General features: G+C 41.3%; 1 protein-coding gene across 2 annotated transcripts in view; it reads right to left on the bottom strand.

Moving 5' to 3' along the window:
* The window catches only part of gak (cyclin G associated kinase), a 28,485-nt gene that overhangs the window by 4,047 nt on the left and 7,133 nt on the right, over window positions 1–17,305 (bottom strand). Inside the window, exons 4-25 of one of the 2 annotated variants that reach the window (XM_069682852.1) lie at window positions 16,308–16,422; window positions 15,704–15,846; window positions 15,359–15,484; window positions 13,760–13,849; window positions 13,163–13,298; window positions 12,594–12,706; window positions 9,457–9,535; window positions 7,092–7,209; window positions 4,571–4,620; window positions 4,288–4,436; window positions 3,912–4,034; window positions 3,627–3,760; window positions 3,299–3,493; window positions 3,068–3,185; window positions 2,863–2,942; window positions 2,519–2,712; window positions 2,225–2,386; window positions 1,893–2,086; window positions 1,498–1,756; window positions 1,208–1,402; window positions 901–1,038; window positions 688–774 (exon numbers count right to left, since the gene is read on the bottom strand). In XM_069682852.1, the coding sequence (XP_069538953.1) occupies window positions 688–774; window positions 901–1,038; window positions 1,208–1,402; window positions 1,498–1,756; window positions 1,893–2,086; window positions 2,225–2,386; window positions 2,519–2,712; window positions 2,863–2,942; window positions 3,068–3,185; window positions 3,299–3,493; window positions 3,627–3,760; window positions 3,912–4,034; window positions 4,288–4,436; window positions 4,571–4,620; window positions 7,092–7,209; window positions 9,457–9,535; window positions 12,594–12,706; window positions 13,163–13,298; window positions 13,760–13,849; window positions 15,359–15,484; window positions 15,704–15,846; window positions 16,308–16,422 (2,998 nt within the window). The remainder of the gene's footprint in view (window positions 1–687; window positions 775–900; window positions 1,039–1,207; window positions 1,403–1,497; window positions 1,757–1,892; window positions 2,087–2,224; window positions 2,387–2,518; window positions 2,713–2,862; window positions 2,943–3,067; window positions 3,186–3,298; window positions 3,494–3,626; window positions 3,761–3,911; window positions 4,035–4,287; window positions 4,437–4,570; window positions 4,621–7,091; window positions 7,210–9,456; window positions 9,536–12,593; window positions 12,707–13,162; window positions 13,299–13,759; window positions 13,850–15,358; window positions 15,485–15,703; window positions 15,847–16,307; window positions 16,423–17,305) is intronic. The other variant, XM_069682853.1, reaches the window with a different exon arrangement.

The raw sequence follows: 17,305 nt of genomic DNA, 5'->3' as shown, positions 1-17,305 counted from the left end.
CAGAGAAAATCACAAGCGGCGCCCAGTTAGTGACGTGTTTTCCATCACCCAGCAGTGGTTGGTCTGCCAGAGAGGGTAGGCGGAACTAAGCGGCTGCTTTTCCGGTCTCTGCAAGTGTTGCGAGTAAACAGTAATCTACTATGGCTGAACAAACAAAGAAAAGATGGATGACTACAGATACAACTTCAACAATAAGTGAAAATCCAAAGAAAAAGAAACAAACTCAGATGAAGCAAACAGTCTGAAAAGGAAAGCGACCGTCAGCGAGGAAAATCAAGAGTTACAACCGGAGCCAACTGTGGACGTCACACATGCAACATTGTCTGGATATCTGGGAAGTGTACCTGTAAGGCTTACAGGTAAAACATGAAACTCATGTAGGCTGATTTAGAGGTTATTTGTGGCACTGAACTGGAAAAAGTGAAAAAACTTGAGGATTTGTAATGAACAGCAAAATCTGATACAACTGCTAAAACTCACATACAGCTGAGTTAGACATTTAATGACAAGTTGTAAAGGCTGCTGTTAAATGTATCCCATTATGAAGAACATATAAAGTACAGCCTGCTGTGAAAGTCTAGCACTTTCCTGCCTTTTAACTGACATGATTAAACTAATGTTAAACATTTACTCTTGCATTTTAGATCAATGCATTTAAACAGAACAGGTTCAATAACCGCCTCTTACCTGGTAAATTAGATGCCAGGTTTCCCAAGTCAGCAAAAGGATCGAAGGTCTGAGACTTGGCCTTCGACATAGACGACACACCAGAAGCTACAGACACAGCAACAACATGCAAGTTAGAATCTTTGTATTCTTTATATCAATTCAAGATTGTCTACCAAACTGACAATTAACAGTGCTAAGTCACAAACTCCTACAGAACATTCTTCCACCTACGTGTATTGGTGTAACTTGGTTTGCTGCTGGTGGCGCTCATGCTCGCAGTGGTCCCAGCTGCCCAGCTATCCCAGCCACCAAGCAGGTCAGGTTGGCTGGCTGATGATGTCATCTTAGGGGTGTCATTCACTAGCTTATCTGTAAAAAACAAACATCCAAAGTATCATCTATTATGTACTTTGTGCATTTAAACATTAGTGTTGCTTGCAGCAAATATTTGTAGAAAAGAGTTGTTTGTCCGGTAAAACTGGTTCGATATTCAGATTCTGTAGGGAGGTTTTGGAGTAAGTACTGAGGATGTACTTACTGAGGTTGAAGAGGCTTGTGTTGGAAGCAGGAGTGGCGTTACTGTGAGCTGAACTGAACCCGCTGGTGGCTGAGCTGTCAGAACCCAACAAGTCTCCAAACAGGTCCGGTCCAGAAGCCTGCCGAGATGAACCCACACTGGAACCGACACCGGAGCCAGAGCCCATCCCAAAGGGATCAAACAAGTCACCCATAGCTGCAACACAGACACAGCAAGGGAGAAAAATGATGCATTAAGGATAACTTGAAAGAGGTTTAAAATAATGCATTCACTGTGTATTAAAGTCTTACGTTTTGAGTCAGGTGTGGCCCCACTTGTTGCCCCACTGAAAAACAAGTCTTCCTGCACTGCTCCTGTCTGACCAGCAGGGGGTGCAAACAGGTCGTTGAGGAGGTCGCTGTTGCTGGATGCAGCCTTCAGGTCTCCCTGGACTCCTTGAGGAGCGGAGGAGGAGGTCGAGGACGTTGAAGGAGCTTGAGTGTCAGCGTTCAACCCCAAGAGGTCAGCTGTGTCACCAATGGGAGATTCCTGGGCTTCTGGAGGGGAAGTCTGAGCGGACAAAGGGACACCAAGGGTAGAAAGGAATGAATGTAATGATGGAGGAAGAACATAAAGCATTTTTGTTCTACTTTATAACACTGCCAGGGTGCATTATAAATTAAGTCATATTGTATAGATGGCATACTTCGATGTTTTCATCCACCAAAAGTCCTCCCACCTGGAAGTCAGCATCAAACAGAGGTTCGCTGGGGTCACGTGACAGTGGCTCCCCACTTGGAGCAGAATAGGAGAAGGACTCTCCTTCTGACTGATCACTCAGGTCCTCCTGATCGTTTATGGACCCGCCTCCTTGACTGTCATCCTGAGAGCCACGCACATCTGCAAATACAAGAAGCATACTGAGAAACACTCCCCTCTTCTTTCGAAAGCAGTACAATCACTAGAGGGCTGTGATTGGCAAGATATAGATGATTTTGTCATGGAATTTTAAACATCACAGGAACACAGGAACAGTACCTTCCCAATCCAGCGTCTGGAAGAAGTTGTTAGCGTTGCTATCTGTGCTCACAGGAGATTCTGGTTCTGTTGCAATCGGGCCTTCTGGGGTCTGAGCTGGCTGGGGAGACTCAGAGTCATAAAATGCTGAGGAACCTGGCTGACGAGGTAGCTCCGGCTTACCTGCATGATCAAGGTTAAATATTTAGTTAATGTAAACAAGTGAACAAGAAAAACTGTAAGAAAACAGTGTTTTTGATGGGCCTATCCCCTCCGATCCCCAGAGCCTGACTTTTGTAAAGTAATGCCGCTTACCAAACTTGCTGAGGATCTCCTGCTGTTCATCACGAGAGCTGAAAAGGATTTTGGGGTTGAGACCCTTGGTTTGGAAGCTCTCCCATGGAGGGGTCTTGGTGCTGGGTCTGTCTCTGGGTTCAACCTCGATGTCCAGGTTGACCTGGAACAAGTCTGGGTACTTCTCCTGGATGTCACAGGCGTCCAAGTCGTACCTGACAGGAGAAAAGGTAGATAGGAAGGAAATAGTTACAGGAAAAAGTGCAACAGTTAAATAAAAAATAAAGAATCTGTTCTTGTTGTTGATATAACTTTGCAAGATAAAGGAAACTTAGAGCTATTGTTTTTCTGATTCGTGTGCATACTTGGCAAACTTGACAGTGGTTGCGTTTCTGGGGACAAAGCCTGTGTGGAACTGGATCTGGAACATCTTCATGGATGCCATCTGAAACCAAACAGTTTAAATAAGCTTTTGTTAATAATCCTCACCATGTGTCACACATCTCTTCTGAAACTGACTTTGCACAGAGATTCAGATTGTGCAAACAGTCACAGCTTTTGTGTGCGTACCTTTGCTTGTAGACGTCCTCCCAGTGTAGATCTTGCGTGATAGATCACCACCAGCACGTCTCCTTGGACTGTCACATTGAGGGGGATCTCTGCTTTTCCATCCTCCATCTTAAAATCCCTGGAAAAAAGCCCAAGAATAAATATGAGTAATTGAAATAGCAACACTTCATACAAGATAACCCTTTAATATAGAGGAAGCTGAAAGGTGTTTTTTTGTGTGAATAAACTTACTTCATCTTGTCGTACTCCTGTGATGTGGTGAGGACTCTCTCATCTCCAACATAAACTTCACAGAACGGCCTGCACCCGTTGCGCTGCTTGTTGAACAGCGGGACAGGTGTCATGACGATGGAGTGGATTACTATGGGCTTGCTGTGGGGGATGATGGGCTCCTCTGCCATCATGTCACACATATACTCTATATACCTGCAACAGTCAAAAGCAAGATTAGGATCATGGATTGTTAGCTTTTTGCTTTATATAGCGTCGGAGGTAAGAGCTTAAAAACATCAAAACAAAGATGACTAACCCAAAGTAAAGTTTGTGTGTGATGTCATACCTCTTGTGTGAGGGTGCTATGCCAGGTGGGCAGCGCTTCATTGAGAACATGTAGACAGCAGCCTCAGCTGTGGTGAAAAGGCGACAGAAACACAAGAAGGAGCAAACTGCCACCGCTGACGCTGCCCTGCCATCCTACAGAGAGAACATTTGAATATTTAAAATATTGCACATATACTCCTCCTCTTATTTTGTCCTCATCATCAAATTATGTCACAGGCTTATCTTCCTTTAATCGTTACCCAATCTGTGCATGCACAAAGTTATGAGTCATGGGGTTACTTACCAAACAGTGTACTATACAGATGTTCCTCTGGTCTTGCTTAAGCCATAGATGCATGTTCTTACAAACACTGTAGAGACTGCGGAGGTTAGGGGCACGGCGCACCTGCCAGTTACACTCTGAAACCTGCACACACAAACAAAAATCTATAGTTACACACAAGTAAAAGAATAAGCCTACTTTTATTTTTACAAACGTTACTGCTAAAATATAAGTATGTTTGACCAAAAGAGACAGAACACTGACACTGTGTTTTCAGAGTAAATAAACTATCCGCTCCGAGCACTGACTCATCAACATTGCGACATTAGAGTTTGGTAATATCCGACTCTGACCTACATCCAACCACCACAATGTGCACACAATACACATTTCATACCCTGTTGTGAAATCGAGAAGGCCTGTATGATCGTTTGGAGAGGTTGTAGACGGCATAGTGACCAGCATGACGTGAATCCAGGAACAGACGAACATCCTCAATGTTGTTCTTTATCGCCGACTCCACCCCCTCTGCCGGGAAGGACATGACTACACGCACAAAAGCATAGAAAAAATCATGCGTAACTATTACATCAAAGCATTATCTCTTTTTAGAACGACAGCAGTCACTAAATACAATATTATGAACTAATAGGGCATAATATGAAGGGTAGTACGCCTACCTGCAATTCTGGAGGTGATGTATGAAATATCCAGATCCCCTTTGGCATAGCTGCAAGAGAAATTGCAGGTACACTTATAAAAGGAGTTGGTATGCAACACAGATGGGAGGGGAAAATACACGGATAACTAAAGAAAAGTAATATAAAACAAAAACAGTTTGACTAAGGCTTAGAAGGCTGAACCCTCACAGCTACTAACATAAAGCCTGGTAACACTGGTTAAAAAAACAAGACAGCATTGTATCGTTACATTTCTAATATGAATCCAGCTATGAAACCACGGTGTTGCAAAAAGATTAGGTTTTTAATCAATACTTAAATAGGCATCTCTGCCAAGTCTAATAAGTAATACAGAATTTATATGCTTATTGTTAAATGGGAATAAATTAGGAGGATCACTTCTGCCGATAGCTCCAAGGTGTTAAGTGAGGAAGTTGATGTTAAGAGTAGGCTACACTGGATTTCAGAACACTGACGATTTAAATTTATAACACAAAAAACAAACTGTAGGCCAAGCAAACAAATTGATCTATCTCAGCTGATGACTCAGTTTTGTGTGTGTGGTGTCGGGGCGGACAGGTGGTTGCTGTTAAGACAAATATAAAGCTGAAATGGTGATTTAGTAAGCAGTGGAGGCATTTAAAACCTTTTAACTATCATTTATTCATTCATTCACTCACTCACTCAGACATTCATACAGGCCTGTGATTATTATCCAGGGCTACTTCTGAAGTTGCTCTGGGGTAAACAGACTTTAAAGACTGTTGCACAAATAATTTGAAAGCAATAGGAATCCCTATTCTAATAAATAAATCCATATCCACATATTGAGTCAGCTTTAACAACTCAAATTCATGTGTTGCTAGCACATTAAATGTTTGCAAGTGAGCAGAAACTTGATGAATACATGATTGAAAGAGAATGCTACAAGTAATGGTAAAAACAGATTGGGAAATTTAATGGATAAACTGTTTAGTTTCTTTAGTTAACATGAACACAAATGGTTAAAAAACATAGCCCCAGAGTGATGGATAAACAGTGAAAATTATTAGCCAAAAAGTGATGAATTAATAGTTACAATAGTTTAAAGTAACTAATTAATGATGAGATGGCTCTAAGTAATGGATGAACAGTTGAAGAGTTGTTAAAAGCAATAGATAAATAGTATATTAGCTGATAGTAGTGGATAACCAGTTGTAATAGTTAGCTAAAGTGAAAAGAGTGGTTAGTTTACAAATAAGAGTGGTTGAAATAACTGGCAGTATTCAGGGGGAGGAGGTTTATCTGACAGAGCTGGCAGGGTCTCACAGATTGAGCACCATTGATTCAGGATATTAATAAAGTTTCTTAGAAATTAAACACAGATCCACATTTTATGATTAGTAAAACAAGGGGCAGTTGCTTAACTACTAGCTATTTAAATAGCGTTACTGACAGGCCCAGTTAATTCCTGTGCCGTGCATAGAGGATATTGTTTTACTTGTTTTCGCTAATGTCACATCCATTCACCCTTAAAATTAAATCTGTCCATTCACATCACGCTCTGCTCTGCATTCAATCAATTGAAATATTGAATGTGTGGTGTTAGGATCAGCAAGCTGTGATGACAGACGCAGCACAGCAAACGGCTTCATAGGTTGTTTTTTTTTCTTCCTCTAAATTAAACACAAACTACACGAACACACAGAGCAACGCATGATTTGACGCACTGCACCGACCCGTATTTACCTTGGGTTGCTAGGTGATGGACACATAGTGGGACCATGAGGGATTGGGACAGAGAAAAGAAACAACAAAAAATAAACAAAACGACCAAACAAATGGAACAAACCGATGATAGAATCACCAAATGAAACATCAACCTTAAAATGAAACGGATGATGAGGCTATTAAAGGAACACTTTGCATATTTCAACCCTTCGACATATGAGTCACAGAGGCTCCTTGTCTGCGACATTAACTATCATTATCAATGATTTCTGCTGAAAGGACTTATTGTTATGGAAGTTGTTGAAAAAGCTACAGTAGAGATAATCTGGTATAAACTGTCAGTCTGCCGTCAGAGTGCGGAAGAACACTTCAGATGGCAAAGCAGCAAAATGTTCCTTTTAAAGGTAAATCTGGGGACAGGGTAGGTATGAGTATGAATGGTTACATATACAGGTTGCAGGTGTGCAATCATTTGCATTTACTTAGGGCTGATGTGACTGTGATGAAACATGCTGACTCTCAATTGACAGACAGTAATGTTTAGAAAATATCCATGAGCACAAACTGTAAATTTTACCATTAGCATATTATTAAAATTAAATCATGAAAAAGTTTAATCACTACCAAAGCAGACATGGAGGTGAAATTGTCTAGGTTATTGAAGTTACAATAGCCAGTGCAAAATGTTCAGTCAACCCAAACAAACAAACATTATTATGACGTCAATTCATTAACAAGCTGAAATGTATTACAGTGCAAATGAAAAAACAATATAAACAACAGTCATGGTAACACGTGTGGAGCATCTTACCTTGCTACAGACTGGATCACCTTAGAGGAAGTGTCCTTGATGTTGGTCAGGAAGCGCTCCGTTCCTCCCCTCAAGATATCCAAGAGGCCACTGCCTGCCTGATCGGGATCATATATGCCTGCAGACATGGTCGGGAAAAAGAGAAAGAAGAGGAAGTATGATAATTGGGCAGACATTGATCAAGCTCATTGACACTGGGCTGAGAATTCGGGGTCATGATTAACCCAAAATGACAACAAAAACATTCTCATTTCTTGTCAAGTGTCCCAAATGCTAACTTTCCTCGTATTAACTGTATTCAATGGCATCGTCTGATTAGAGATACTCAATTTCCACATCATAAGACTGGAGACATCATAAAAGTTAAAAGCAGAATAACACACAATACCAAAGGTGTTGTGTATCTGTTAAAATGTCCCTGTAACCTTTACTGTATTGGAAAAACAAGAATTTGTGAACATAAGTGTTCCATCCAAGACCATGACGTTTAATCTCCTGTGGCCAGGCATTTCAACACCCACAACCACACAACAGCAGATCTCAGATACACCCCCTTTGGGTGGCGATCGAGCTCGAATTGTTCTACAAAGAAAATGTTTTTGGACAGAAAGATCTGCTTACAAAGCTACAATATAGGGCATTTATTTTTTTAGCTACTTTTTGGTCAGTGTATTGTATAAAATTAGTTGCTGTTAGTCATAGTAGAGCTGCCTGAGATACAACAGCAATAGGGAGATGACTCTAACCAAACCTCATTTATTGCCCTGGTCTGATAGTATGGACGAGAGCTGGGGCATCTCCTTAAGTCAAAGAGCAAACATTCTGTGCCTTTTCGACAGATGGTTAGCTTGCTGTGAAGAAATCCTCTTAATGGACACTTCACTGCCTACATGTGTGTAAGGGTGGGAAAATGATAAGCCCATTACGCTCCTTTAGAGAAAAGGTACAAATTACCACCAAGAATAAGATTTTCTCACCAGGCACCTTGGGCTTGGTTTCTTTGTATCGTGAAGTTGAACCATGTTGAATCAAAGCCCTACTATTGACCAATACAATAAATGACTAGGTATAAATAATATTGAGACTAAGTATTAAAATCTGCACCATTGGGGTGATAAATTACTGACCTGAATGAACGCCTTATTATTTACCTCAAAGGACCCTGGACTCACAGGAGCTGGTGTGTCATGTGTATGGTTTGTGTGTCAGCAGGGTGGTCATTGGTAGTTAACCAGATTACTTATTGCCTTGTGTGACTCTCAGTGAATCACTGATTATGACCAGGATATGAGTGGTGTCTGGGGCTTGTAGATGTGCGTGTTTGAATGTGAACATGCGTTCCCGATTAGATCTGCATGATAAAATTGTTCACTATTGTGATGATTTAAAATTAATAACCAAATATCGAAGTGGGCATATTAGCTAGAACATGACAGGATTTTTTGTTGCTCTCTTTTCCAGAGTACCTGAGTTTGTAACAAGACATCTCACCTGAATCCAAGACAATTCCCCAAGCAGCAGTGCTGTCCTTTTTTCACCGCAAGGTCTTCATGAAACACATTTTTCTCTCTCTTCTAAGCAAGCATGCTAGCAAACCTTGCAGTCACCACTTAATTGACACAAATTAATCTGAGCGTAGCTGCTAGCTGGGGCTTCATCTGACTGGCAGAATGGCATGAGTGCCCTGCCCATGTATCCAGGGCTCCACATGACAGGTGAAATGAAAGTGAATCGTTGCACACGTACATTTGTTTTTCTTTTTCATGACTCTTCCTGGCCTTAAGGAAGACCCGATGAGGGTCGAAACCGGTTGGTGTTTTTTTCTTTGATATTGATGTTTTTTTAGACACGCCCTGGTTCGATAAAGGCATTTTAAACTAAATACTTGGCTCAGTGCGAGAGTGCCTGATGACAGCCCAGCTTCCCTCCCTCGACAGTTAACTTTTTGGCCTTCAAGAGCACCTGGCATTCTTGTTTATTGTGCTTGTTTATTACACGACAACTATGAAAATATAATTTATTGTAAAGCTCCATTCCTGGCTGATTTTAAATAATGGGCTAAAAAAAAAAAAAGAGTAGTCCATACAAATTAATTAAGTGTTACAAAGCACTAACATTAAGTTACTTCGGCAGATTGTGAGAAAGCAGCACAACAAATGTATATGTATGATTTTGGTCCCTTTTGGGGTTACAGGTTTTCCTTCAGCAAATCACTGAGTCATTAAATTTCACCTTCGGGAAACACAGAATGACATGACACTGCTGCTCTGTTTTCAGAGACCCTTCGGCTGTACCCTCCCACTGTAAAAAAAGAAACACTATAACCACACAGGGAGCATGATATTGTCATTAAACACACTCTTACCTGCATTATTGTGGACGTTGTGGATCTGCATGGGCGGCTGGGCTCCGTTGTTGCCAAAACCTCCATTCTGCTCCAGCAGCTGCAGACATTCATAACCATCATACACTGGACGCCAACAGTGGTACGCACTCAACATTGTAGCAGGTGGGTCAACAAAATGAACAATAAACTGACAAAAAGCTTCTAGTAAATTCTCAGGTCCGGCTGCAAGTTTGTTTAAGATGTTCAAAATGGATTTAACGAGTAGAAGCAGAAAAGAAAAGTGGTTAACAGCGGTAGAGGAAAAAAAAACCTCAGGAAAAAACAAAGACCTTCCTTAGGAATAAAAAAAAGTAAGAAAAAGTATATATTTAAATCCAGGCAGAGAATAAAAACAGTGCTTCATAGAAAAAAAATGGTTAGAGGACCATAAATAGAGGAAGAAAAAAGCACAAAATCCCCTAAATGTAAAATCCAAAGTTTATATTACTTTCAAAAAAGTAGAGTCATAATAATTGCAAATTAAATAGTTTGCATCAGATGTGCTTGATAAAATAATTTCCATCTGAGAGCCAGATTGTCTGGGTCTGTGCTAAAGCAGCCAGACAGCTTCTGTGTTTCTCTTCCCCTCCGAGATGTCTATCGTATTTCCCTCTCAGTATTTCACTTCCATCTCTGCTCCCTTCCTTCACAAGTTCCCTCCTTTCTCTGTTTCCGTCTCACAGTCAGTCTGTCTCTCCATATGTTTGCGCCGGGAAGCAGCAGAGGGAAGAGTAGGAGGAGAAGAAGGAGGATTATAATCTCCTTATGTCCAGCAGAGAAACCCCTTCTTAACCCTAATCAGATCAGCGATCACCAAATCTGCCTTCACTCTGCACACATTTACCATCCTTATCGTCGGGATTCGGCGTGGTAAGAAATTGTTATGCAAACAGAAGACCTCCATGCTTCAGTGCAACTGTTCTGAATGAGTGCATTATCTTCAAAGGAGGCTAAAGGGTCTGCTGCACTGAAACACAGATTTTTCTTACAGTAGTAACCAGGATATGATTTCCAAAACAATGAAAAAGATGCTTATGCCTAACCTCAGGATCACTACAATGTCTCAGCTACAGTACATAACAGTCATGTGAAAAGTTGTTGGAAACAGAGGCATAACTTTAATTCCGGAAATTTTTGACTTTGAAATCAGCTTATTAAACTATAAATCACAACTGTGGCGGAGGATTTGGTGATAAGTACCAGGATTTGTGGATTTGTGGTAAGAATCAAAAGAAGCTGTGGCCGCTTACGTGGTCATGACCTCCACTAGGGTAGAGTGCTTTTCTACTCCCAAATCTTAGCTAAAATCTTAAATCTGGATTAGCCACTGTAGGTGGTAGATGAAAAAACTGTTTTTATAGTCACAATGCCACCCTAAGTACTGTTCGACCACTCAAGTGTTGGTATCACTTCAAGCTGGAATTATATTTAGGTTTCGCCCAGTTTAAACCTGTGTCTCTGTGTCTCTTTGGACTCATTAGGAGCATGCCAGCTGGGAAGAGGGGAGGCTGGGAAAGAGAATAGAGACTCCTTTGAGCCTGCCACTGTGTGTCTGTGTGTGTGTGTGTGTGTGTGTGTGTGTGTGTCTGCAAGCATAACCACATCAGCAATTTGAGGGCATGATTACACACACACACACACACACACAGAGCGGAAGAAGAAGCCGTGTGGTCGTCCTCTTAATAGCCTCTTCACAGGCTGGCTAATCTCTATTAACAGATTCTACATTTCTCTGTAGAATCTGTAGGCAGGGACGTGGATTTTAGGGAAGGCAAGTGTTCTGGTTTCTGTTTGTACTACGCTTGTAGTCCGAGTAATATTGACCAATCACGTATCAGCAGGCTTGCAGCGTATGCAGGAAAAACAGTCCGTGTGGAGAGCAAAAGCAGGCGGGACGTAATCTGCCGTAATGACATCCCGGCTCCCACCAGCGTGATCTGACGACGATTTAGCTTCTTATTGATCTCTATAAACAGACATCTGCATGCTAACAGCTAACAATCTGTTCTAGATCTAAAATTCAACTCGACTTCCTCGAACTCATCAGATCTATCCGACCTCCGTTCAACAAACGAGCATTTTAAAAGTAGTTTTCTTCTCCTCTCGAGGACAGACCTGACAAAGCTCCATTTTCACTTTTTACTAATCTGCATCATGATGTTGAAGTTTTGGCAAAAGGCAAGACCTGTTAATTAAAGTCAATCACAAGAAAAACAGTTTATTTTTCTGTAAACAATGCAGCACGTGGAAAAGGAAGTCTAGACTGGAAGGTTATCGCTAACCGTTGGCTACACGCCCGGCATGTTCACCGCTGTCCCTAGAGGCTTTATCGTTGCCAGACTATAGCCCATGGGATCTGAGATTGCAGGCTGGCTAACGTTGAGGACATGCAAATCATGCTAGCGCCCCTAAAGCAGAGACGAGTAGCCAATCAGGGACTGTTGCTGGGGCAAGATACGCGCATACCAACGTTAATTTGGCCAATCAGCGTCGTAGAAAATAATCCCTGAAGGGCGATTCTGAAATCACTAGCTGGATATAGCCATGTAAATGCACTATTTTGCTTCCCGTGTTTACTTTTTAAAACTGTCGTAGTGGGATGGTTGTTAAAAACTGAGTATGGCACAGCACAGACCCACCTAGAATGATTTTCACCAGCTACCACTGACTAGCACCTACTCAAAACTGATGCCTAAAGAAAAGGCCACTTAAGACGGTCTTAAATGAATCAATAGGAAAGGCTCAAATCCATTTTTATGAAGAGAAATCAGGGCTACGGCGAGAGACACCTTCTAACAAATTCCACTGAGTCTTGGCGAGGACATTGGACTAATTTATCAGTCACAGCCATTATTTTAACAATTTCAGAGGTGATAAGGTCTGAAAATGTAATATCGGTTTGATTAAACTGCATTTAGGAACCAATAAAATTGAAAAGGCTTGGAAAGCAGCAACAGAACAGACTAGAACAGCACAGTAGACGTCTATGTTCTAAAGACAGCAAAACCTCTTGTTGGTGATGAAGATTTGAAAAGTTTAACTTTGGTGTCACCTCTTAAATCTACTGTGAGAGTATTTTTTTTAACAGCATTACACACAAGGATGCACACACCCACCTCTGTAATGGGAGACTTGGGGTTGACGTTGCGTGCTGCTGCTATCTCCTGGAGCTGGTTGACCAACTCTGTTATAGACAGTCGCTCCTCTGGGTTCACCTTTAACATGGAACCTGGACAGCAGGTGGAGGAGGAGGAAGAGGAGGAGGAGGAGAAGGAGGGGTGCAGAGGGGAATAGGATACGTTAAAATCTGAAGAGGTAGTTAAATATGAGGATATAAATATGACTCATAAAGGAACCAACAGTTATACAATATCCCAAATGATGGAAATTAAGGCTGGATATGGTTAATTAGTAACAATTTGTCATTACTCACATGCACAGTAATTAACATGAACAATTACAATGACAAATCTGTTATTGTTTTGATGTTGAACTCAGACAGATTTAAATTGTCCACCAGGTGGAGCTGTGAGCTAATTAGATCAGCTGTAACAAGGTACTGCCAACATAGAGGTCCCATCCTGAATACATTTCTGTCAAGTACATGTGACAGTAAATTAGACCTGTGCTTACAACTGTGTAAAGTGGAGGGAAATAGGAGGGACGGATGATTAAAGGTACGTACGTATGAGGTCGTGATACACAGTGTACTTGACATCGTTCTGAGGGATGGAGTATTTCCCATTGACGATTTGCAGCTTGGCCCCCTCCTCGAACGGGTGCTGCTTAAAACACAACAGGTAGAGGATGCACCCTAAAGCCTGCAAGGGAGAGTGGAAGTAAACAAAGTCAACAGAGAACATTTCAAGCCATCTTTCTTAATGAGCAGATAAGAACACGAACCATGAAATAGTCACAGCGAAACTCATTGATACTAATGACAGAAGACACAAGTGTCGTGTCCAAACGACTCAGGGAGAAAAGAGAAGCTATTATCTGTTAATGATCCACAATAATTGGTTTTAACCGGCTGTGTAGAACGCCTGTGTTACAGGTCATAGCTTTGCCTCTTTTAAAGGTAATAAGGATTGTACAGAAAGTGGAGAAAAGTATCTTCCCAGACTGAGGACTAAAACATTACTTTCTGTCCTTAAAAATAGGACCATCTACTATCACATGCATCTCCATTCTACAGACATTATGATGGTTAGCTTAGCAGTAGCAGCATTAAAATCTCAATCACTAGCTGCAACATAGATTATAACAAGTTTAAAGCTCTGACCCAGATGTCTTGTTTCTCATTGATGGGGAAGTTGGAGTAGAGATCGATCATCTCTGGTGTTCGGTACGCTGGAGTGGTGTTCCTTGTGATCTACACACAAACAGGGAAAAAACATAACCATACATTTAGAGCTGTCGGACCACATTGAAGTGTTTTAGTAAATAAAACCAGAGCCCAGTATCAACCTTTAGCTAGATGTTGGTAAATCTTCAACTGATGTTCATCTGAGCTATTTTTGCTCTGAGAAAAGCTCGGAAAATTAGGGAAATGTTTTGGAGATCGTGGGAAAAACGTCTTTCTTCTAAATATAAGCCAAGATTTTAGAAACAAATGAGTCAAATTTAAACTAAACAGAATCATAAAAAGCTTTTCCCTCAAGCAACTCTTTTGTGCTACTGGCCTGAAATAGCTGACCGACGAATACACAGAGACCAGGATCTCTGGGGACCAACAAGCGATAAAGCGCCTGTGTGTGTCTGTGTCTGTGTCTGTGTGTGTGTGTGTGTGTTTGTGTGTCTATGGCATAAATAAAATTAACCTGATTGATAAGTGCTTCCTGGACCTGGAGCTGGTAATTCAATCAAAGGTTTCTGGTTCCTGTCTATCACCATGACGCCTGTGCAGCAATGATCAACTGTTTCTCCATCTTAAATTGAAGAAATTACTTTCATAGAGCGATTACAAAAATGTAATAAGCACTGAGAGCTACTGGTTGTTTTTTTTCCTGACAAATATAAACCATTTTTGCCTTAAATAAATGTTGCAGTTGCAGAATGTGTATGCATTCTAACAACATGTAATAAAGCGACAGTAGTAGCAGAATCTAGTAAGTAAGTAGCAAAATACTTGAATGAATTCAGTCACAAACATTGATCTTAAAATAAATATTATAAAAGGACCCTGTTAGGATTTTTTTGGTGCAAGGAAAAAGCCAACTCCTCGGGACGTTTTTTATCAATTAATAACTATGGTGATATTCTATGTATGCATGCAATCTCAACTTCTTGGAAAATGTTGGATTAAGTGTACCATGCTGCATTGTGACGTGTCTCTAGTTCGGGCCTCTGCACACATCCTCGCAGCTTGCATTAGACGGGTGGTCAGTCTCCCTTATGCAACCACAGAATGAAACATTGGTGCATCTTTCACTACATGAACTGCCTTCTTATTTATGTTATCACCTGACATCTATCACTTTGACCGGCGACAACCTCCAGTTATGCAGACAAATTATGCATTTTAATCCCTGTAAATGCGCTTTCTTTTGTAAAAGGTTTTTGCTCCCTGATCTTGGTAAGAACTACAGAGTCGCTTTAAACTAGATTAACAGATGAACATGGAAGATAATAAAAAGGTTTATTGGAAAGTGAAATTTAAAGTGAATGGCCAGTTGCTGAACAGTTTGATTTAATTTCTATTTGTGTAATTCGGATGTTTGTTCTTTGATGTGAATTCTTTTTATTGCTTGTGTCTCAGCCAGGCTCCCCTTGTTAAAGAGATACCATTAGGAACATTATAGGAATATTTCTGGTCAAATAAGGTTAAAATGAAAGAAAAGAAAACTTGGAGTGAAGGTTGTTTTTGTATGTGTTTGTGTACCTCATCCTCCACCATGGACCTCTTCTGTGCTGACCAGCTGTAGTCGGGGTAATGCGACACTGTGGTGGCGCTGCCAAAGTCACACAGCTTGATGGTGCCCTGGTTACTAATCAAGAGGTTCTCAATCTGCAGCACATCAAGAAAGCAGTGGGTTACCATTTCAATCAACACACATCTAGTACAAAAATCATATCCTGTGATTTAAAGTGCTACCAATTCTTGTGCTCGTATTAATCTGAGAGAAAATATTGCAATATTAAGGTTTAACTGAATTAATTTATTCTGGAGTACTGCATTGTAGGATACTTCATCATTCACTCAGCCAGCTACTAAGGAAAGACAAACCTTGAGGTCTCTGTGTATGATTGGAGGCTTCTGTTTGTGCATGTGCTGCACGGCGCGGCACGTCTGGTAGAGGATTTTCAGCACAGTGTCACATGACAGGGGAGCCCTCTGCTCAACCCGCTTTATAAAGTCCACCAGCTGACCTGAGGCAGAAGAGACAGAAACAGATGAATAAATACCAGTCAGAGTGAAAGTAACACCTGCCTGTCTGACAGTTAATTATGTGTGCAATGTCTCATATTTTCAGATAAAACTATCAGTGATAAAATACTTAATCATTTAATGAAAGACACGCCAAATAAATGTAGTGTTATTACATCATTTTAAAAGTCTAAGTTAAGAGTTGTTAAGCTGAGAAATAAATACTGAATGAATCCAAAGCCGTTGTAATAAACAGTCCAACTGAACAGACAGGAAGTAGAGCAGGAAGTGGAAAAGGCTGCAGACAGGAAACCAGTCAAAGTGTTACTAAGAAGTGGTCCTGACGGCTCCAATTTACTGCATTTTAGTCTGATAAAAGAGCAAGTACTGATTCAGCAGTGAAGAAAAAGAAGAAGTAAAAATCTGTAAGAAAAAGTGTCTGTGTGGAAGAACGTGTGTTTACCTTTACACAGCTCAGTGAGGATCAGGAATTCGGCCTGTCCGGTGTCCGACTCCTCCTTACTGATGGAGGCGGCGGAGCAGAACTGCACCATGTTGGGATGACCCGACAGCTTTTTCTGTACAGCAAGATGGTCAAGGAACATCTACAACAATTAAATTGATCTTGTCTACATAGCACTTTTAAGCCTTAAAGCAGCAACTCTATTCCTGCAGCTTTCTGGTCAAAGATTGACAGCAGGGAGAGATTATGGTTTGGTGAGAGGAAGAATCACTGGTGACTTTAGACATTATTTTTCTGCCTCATCAGCATGCAAGGTATTAGCTCTAAAACCCATTGTTACAATGGAACCCAGGAACACAGTGCTTCACTTAGAAACAGCATGTGGCTTCATAATGTGCTGCACAGCATGAAACCGCTATTGCCCAAGTGCACAAGAGATTTCCCAGCATTTCGAGCTGCAGGCCAAAAGGTTTGTTTGTTCCCCACACTGACTGAGTTATCCCTTTGATATCACCCTGACTCCATTAAAGGAGCAGTTCACCCCTGAGAAAAAGCAGTCAGTCAAAGCTGGTGTTCTCTGTAATCAATAGAAGCAATAATATTTGAAATTGGCGCCATAGCTGTGGAGAAAGTTGCACAAACAGCTCGTGGTTTCGGCCATTCTACATTCGCCCCTCCCTCTGACAGGAATGGCCCAGCGAGAGACGCTGGAGTGAAATACTACCGCTTTCCAGTCAAGGACATTGATCGCTACAGGCAATGGGTCAGAGCGGTACAGAAGGGCCGTCTAAAAAAATCTTCGGGCGGTCTACATTTCAAACCTGACGATTTTGAATGAGACATGACATCAGAGGCGGGCGTCCTAGATAGAGGAAGTGTAGTTTAGCGAGCTCCCTGGCCTCCACTAGATGGCGCGTTTTACGTAGTCTGCCGGAGGTTTTCCAGAGCCCATTGGAGAAGCGGATAGCGTCCTCCAAAGGCACAGAGTGAAATTGCAT

The sequence above is a fragment of the Semicossyphus pulcher genome, unplaced genomic scaffold (assembly GCF_022749685.1).
Source record: "Semicossyphus pulcher isolate SPU_LCO1_2020_fin unplaced genomic scaffold, fSemPul1.0.p SCAF_6, whole genome shotgun sequence".
NCBI lineage: Eukaryota > Metazoa > Chordata > Actinopteri > Labriformes > Labridae > Semicossyphus > Semicossyphus pulcher.
This window is presented reverse-complemented; position numbering and strand designations above follow the sequence as displayed.